The following is a 6,105-nucleotide window of genomic DNA, read 5'->3' as shown; positions in this document are numbered from 1 at the left end:
TCAGTGTGACTTAGGTGCTTTGTTATCTCCAAAATATATAAAATATTACATATACACACACGATACTCACCCACCACAAAGAATAAACTGAACCAATGTTTCCAAAATAATTAGTATTTATTATAATCCAGTATAGAATGGATTCTGCAGTTGTGAATAAATTATCTTAATTGAAACCTATGGGATTACTCATGAAAGTAATTTACGTGCATAGGTGTTGGCAGTATTAGATCACTGTAAAGCAAGCATGTCCTTACTTTATTGTCTCTGTATGTTTTTGTTTGTCCTTGCCTATTCCATCATTGCCAAATCTGGTGATTTATTGTAAACCTCAGAATATTTTGTTTTTCTTAAATTATTACCCAAAATCTCAGGGGGGGGGTTAAGCTTCTAGCCCTCATATTTACAGAGGAAAGCTGGAAAAACGTGACCCAGAATTTTTTTTAAATTTCATGCTTTTTCAAGCCAATCTCCTTAATTTTGGGGGTGCTGACTATCTTTTGCAGCTCTTGCAGGCAGCAATACTGCCATTCTGGCACTGTTTCATATCACTTCCATCTATTTTCTAGCCATTACCCTCACTGCACACCCCTCAAAATATGTGCTACTCTGAATCTGGGCTAGGGTTGAAAACCAGCTGTGGGGAAGAGAGGGTTGGGTCCAGTGCTTAATTTATGCCAGAGCTGAGCCCCCGCACCTCTAGGTTTGGCAGTTCTGAGCCCTGGCACCTCTGGGCTTGCCACCTCAGTTGTGAAACTAAAAAAATTGCTTGTGGCCGGTACCTAATTGCTCGATCCTCCCACCTCTTTCATTACAAATTAAGCACTTGTTGGGTCCACTTTGGGGGGGGTGCCCTTCCCTCCTCTGGGTCTCCTCCAGGTCATCCAGCCCAGTGCCCTTGTTATGAGAGCGAGTCTGGGCTCCATGGGGCACTGGCTGAGAGGGGCTGCTGCCACCCTGCTTCCCCCCCTCCCTAACTCCGGCTACCACAGCGCCAGTCTGGAGGCGGAGAGCAAACCCCTGGCTGTCGGGGCACTCAGCGCCCCACGGAAACGGCCGCGGGACACGGGCAGCAGCCTGGCGGAGCCTCCCCGCCCCGAATGGGCAGCCCGCCCCCCCCGAACCCCTAGGCAGGGGCTGGGGCAGCCGCACATGCTCACTAGCGGACAGGGCATATGCGGCTGACACCCCCCGCCTGGGAGGAGCCACAGGCAGGCTGCCAAGGGGAGGGGGGACGCGGGGGGATTATAAGAGTCCGGGGCGCGCCGGAGGGACTCCGGAGTTTATGTGGCGCAGCTGCAAGTTGCGGAACGGAGCGAGACTCGTGGGCAGCTTGGAGGCAAGGAGCGGGGGTGATGGCGGGCGGCACGGACAGGCTGGATGTAAGTTTGGAGAGCTGGGGGGACGAAGGAGAGCACCAGGCTCGGGCGGGAGCCTGCCCCCAGCACTTGGCGCGGCGCGGGAGCGGTTCGCCCCGCTTGGCGCCGCACCCAGGGAGCGCCTGGCGCCGGGGCTGCAGCCAGGAGCCCGCACACGCACCCATGTGCCAGCTGTTTGCAAACAAAAGTGCATTGAGTCCTGGGGCCAGCGCGCGGGCAGGGGATTGCTAGGGGCAGGCGCGTCCTCTCTGCTCGGCTGGAGACGGGAGCGCAAGGGGCTAGGCGGTGGCTACCTTCGCCTAACGGGATCCGACGTGCGCTTTGCGTTTCTTCGCCCTCCTTTCTCAGCGCGCGTGTGAGGCGCCCGGAGCTGGACTTGGAGGGCGGGCATGAAGAGACCTGAGCGGAGTCCCGCACTCGGGCTCTGAGCCCCATTAAAACTTGGCGGGGTTTGTGGAGGGTGAAAGGGCGGAGTTTGGTCCCCAGCCTCTTGCTGTACTTGCGTCCCCTTGGGCGTTTTCAAGCGGAGCTGTCAGATGAATTTCAAAAACTTTCCTTCCGTCCTTGCTGCCTTCTCAACCAGTGCCAACGACAAGCGCTGTCCTTGCTGGTTTGAGCGCACTGTCCCAATATAAGATTTCGAGCAGATGGTGCCGCCCTGATGAGTTTGCTACCAAAGATCAAAGTTGGATCCTCTTGGATCAAGTCAATTTGTTGCAGCCAGCCCCGAAATTCCAGTGTCTAAACCCAGAACGAGTCTAGTTGCTCCTAGGGTGCCCAAAGTGCTGGGTACAGGTTTTGCAGCACTGGATTTTTTTTTTTGGCTCTGCTGTTTTTTCAGTTTAGCCCGTGGCATTTTGGGGCCAGGTACCAGATTTGGGGATTTGCAGTGCTGTGGAGCCAGGATTCATCAGGCGCATGATATTTTGGAGATGGGGTGGTGGAGTATGAGTGCCCACACTTTCTCTCCATTTAACCCGTGAAATTTTAAGGGGGAGAGGGGAAATAGGGCCAAAAATTGCCTAGATCTGGCAAGATTCATCTTTTATCTATAACTTGTAAAATGCATAAATAGATCAATCCATTTGGAGCTGGTGTATCAGATTGTTTATAAGTGCCTTATAATCTCCTAGGATGCATAAACCCTCTGCATATATTATATTTATATAATTTTTATTAGATGTATATACATAAAGAGTAATTGCATAAGAGTGGCCATTCCCTCCAGCCTGTGTTGTTTTGCCAGTTTGGGTCTTAGCCGTTGGTGGTTTCCTGATGCACTTTCATGCCTGATGCTGCCACTGTTTCGCTTCCTTTTTCCACTAGCGGGCACAGTTCAAGAGTTTCCCCAGCTAGGCTCCAACAATCCCTCTTAGTCCCATGACCCCCTGCAACCACAGCAGAGGGAGGGGAAGGTGTTTGCTCATGGTGACCTTTCTAAGGGTTGTGGCTCTCCTCTATTTAAGAGGTCACCTCTTCTGAGGAACAGCCAGTTGCTCCTCTGCAGGGAACCCTCACTATTATTGTTTTCTCTTCATCGCATTAGCTGAATCAGTGGGAGATCTAGGGAAGCAGTGTTACTGGTTAGAGGATGCTTAGTTATGGACCTCTACACTTCTGTAGTAAGAATTAAAATGAAACTGTTCTTATGAGTGATATTCTTTGGAGACAAGTATCAGAGGGGTAGCCGTGTTAGGCCGTATCCACAAAAACAACTAGGAGTCCAGTGGCACCTTAAAGACTAACAGATGTATTTAGGCATAAGCTTTCAGGGGTAAAAAACCCATTTCTTCAGATGCATGGAGTGAAAGTTACAGATACAGGCATAAATATATATTGGCACATGAAGAGAAGGGAGTTACCTTCCCTTCCCTTTTTTACCCATGAAAGCTTATGCCCAAATACATCGGTTAGTCTTTAAGGTGCCACCGGATTCCTAATTGGGTTTTTTTTTTAATTCTTTGGAGAGCTATCCTACAGTAGCAGGGGGATGGGCTAGCCACTAGGCGATGCAATAGACCTTTTCCATTGGTAAGGTGAATCTGCTAAAAACATGATACAATAAGTGTACTGAAACCAGGATAACATTTCAGAGTGGCAATTATCCTTCGCGCCCTCTCCCCACACACAAACATTATTTCCCAAAGGGGAGGGAGAATTAAGTAGAAGTGATCAAAAGTTTTAAATATTGTTTTGAAAATTAAGTTTAATGTAAACTTCATCTTACTATGGTTTTTTTATTAGCATTTGGAAGGCTTTCCCTATCCCTGACCATGCCTTCTTAGGAGGCTCTTTAGACATTAATGTGAAAATATCTATACATAGTGAAAAGTCTTAGTGGAAGTGGAGTTGAGGTCTAACAGCTTTTCTTTCGTTTTATTGTAGATCTATCCTGGGTTCACCATTGAATTTCCTGATAATGGCACTGATGAGCTTGGTTCGGGCCATGACTATGGGGACTTCGAAGAGCCATGCTTTGGGCATGAAAATGCTAATTTCAACCGTATCTTTTTGCCAGTCATCTACTCCATCATCTTCCTGACCGGAATCATTGGCAACGGATTGGTTATCGTTGTCATGGGCTACCAGAAGAAATTAAGAAGCATGACCGACAAATATAGGTTGCACCTTTCAGTGGCTGACCTCCTGTTTGTCATCACTTTGCCATTCTGGTCTGTGGATGCAGCTATAAGCTGGTACTTTGGGAACTTTCTGTGCAAGACAGTCCATGTCATTTACACTGTCAACCTATACAGCAGTGTCCTGATTTTGGCCTTCATAAGTTTAGATCGTTACCTGGCAATAGTCCATGCTACCAATAGCCAGAGACCAAGAAAGCTGTTAGCTGAAAAGGTAGTGTACATAGGCGTATGGCTACCAGCCATGCTTTTGACAGTGCCTGATATAATCTTTGCCAGTACTAGTGAAGTAGATGGAAGGTATGTATGTGATCGCGTCTACCCTCATGACAACTGGCGGATTTCATTCAGATTTCAGCATATTTTGGTAGGATTTGTGTTGCCTGGTCTAATAATACTGACTTGCTACTGTATTATAATTTCTAAGCTGTCACACTCCAAGGGTCACCAGAAGCGCAAAGCATTGAAGACTACAGTCATTCTCATCCTTGCCTTTTTTGCCTGCTGGCTGCCTTACTACATTGGCATCAGCACAGACACCTTCATCCTGCTTGGAGTCATCAGGCATGGCTGCAACTTTGAGATGATAGTACACAAATGGATCTCTATTACAGAAGCCATAGCATTTTTCCACTGTTGCCTGAATCCGATTCTTTATGCCTTCTTGGGTGCCAAATTCAAAACATCAGCACAAAATGCCTTGACATCAGTTAGCAGAGGATCAAGCCTTAAGATCCTTTCCAAAGGCAAACGTGGCGGACATTCTTCTGTTTCTACAGAGTCAGAGTCTTCAAGTTTTCATTCCAGCTAACACAGTCTCCTTCCCATCATTTTGTAATAAAGAACATTTTTAAAAAAAAGTTACACAAGATTTCGGGAAAAACAAGACTGACCATAATGTACAGTTTTATTTACGGTTGGAATTGTATATTTTCTTTTAGTTTCTGTGAAGTTTAATTGACTTATTTATATAAATATTTTCATGTTGATGGCAAAGTGTCTAGGCAGGACCTGTGGACAAGTGGTTAGTTCACGAAGTTTTAGTGCTTGTCTGGTTGTATAGATACGTAAACTAAACATTTTTAGAGTGTAGCAAGTGACTGTTTAAAATTTAGAAAATGTTTTTCTGTTTGTATGTAAATGTTCCAAATGTGTTCCTGTTTAAAAATTCTTTTGATTGATATTCAAGAATCCCCCCCCCACACACTATAAGCTGTATGGTTTACAATAGTTTAATTCTGCTGTAGACAATGTCACTTATAACCAAAGCCTCTTCTGTCAAATGCTAGATTTTTTTTTTCTTTCAATTCTCAGTAATGGATTGGTTTGCAAAACTCTGCTATGTAAGGTTGTTAATAAAAGTACATGATAAAAACTATTTTGAGTGGTATGTTCTTTAGGTCTTAATTCCATATACAGTACTTTATTTTTCTTAACACTTTGAGTTGCAGTTATTAATGTTCAATCTTTGAAACCAACATAACTCATCTGATATGGGCCTAGGGGAAAACAAGAGGTTTCATATATATTGCTTGTCCAATGATGAAACAAACTATATTCATCAATACAGACAACTGAGCAGCTTAGGGCATTTATTTTGCACCAACTTATTAATGCTTTTTCCATTAAAGCACACATTTAGTTTAGCCAACATTGCCTTTACAATAGCTTATCCCCACTTCAGTTAAACTGTTAATGGCTATTTGAAAACAAACAAACAAAAACTTCCTTTATTGTAATATACTACACCCAGAATGTCCATTTAACCACCTTAACAGGTGCTATCAGCCTTTTAAGGAAAGTCAAAAACATCCATGTTAGAATGAGATTCTAACTGCTCATGGTAAGTATGCAACTTCCATAAAATGCTTTTTTTCAGGTGCTGTCTGATATCTGCATGTAACAAATCAGATTGGCAGTGTGTAGATATCTTGAAAGGAGATTTTACACTTAATGTAATTATATACAATCCAAGTTAAACTTCCACTCTGTATAATACACATCAGAAAAATTTGAAATCATGTTTGTAAGTACAACTAGAATACAATCTAATACAAGTTCTCGTGAGCCTTTTGCGATATCCTGAC

The 6,105-nt window shown here is 44.7% G+C and overlaps 1 protein-coding gene across 1 annotated transcript; it reads left to right on the top strand.

Annotated features, from left to right (window-relative positions):
• The first annotated feature begins 1,355 nt into the window (after positions 1–1,355).
• Positions 1,356–5,396, top strand: CXCR4 (C-X-C motif chemokine receptor 4). The gene is made up of 2 exons (XM_024198615.2): positions 1,356–1,382; positions 3,765–5,396. The coding sequence occupies exons 1-2, from the start codon at positions 1,356–1,358 to the stop codon at positions 4,827–4,829; spliced, it is 1,092 nt and encodes a 363-aa protein (XP_024054383.1). The 3' UTR covers positions 4,830–5,396.
• The last annotated feature ends 709 nt before the right edge of the window (positions 5,397–6,105 follow it).

The sequence above is a fragment of the Terrapene carolina genome, unplaced genomic scaffold (genome assembly GCF_002925995.2).
Source record: "Terrapene carolina triunguis isolate 2854851 unplaced genomic scaffold, T_m_triunguis-2.0 Scaffold62, whole genome shotgun sequence".
Lineage (NCBI taxonomy): Eukaryota > Metazoa > Chordata > Testudines > Emydidae > Terrapene > Terrapene triunguis.
The sequence above is the reverse complement of the archived record's forward strand: the minus strand, read 5'-3'. Positions and strand labels throughout refer to the sequence as shown.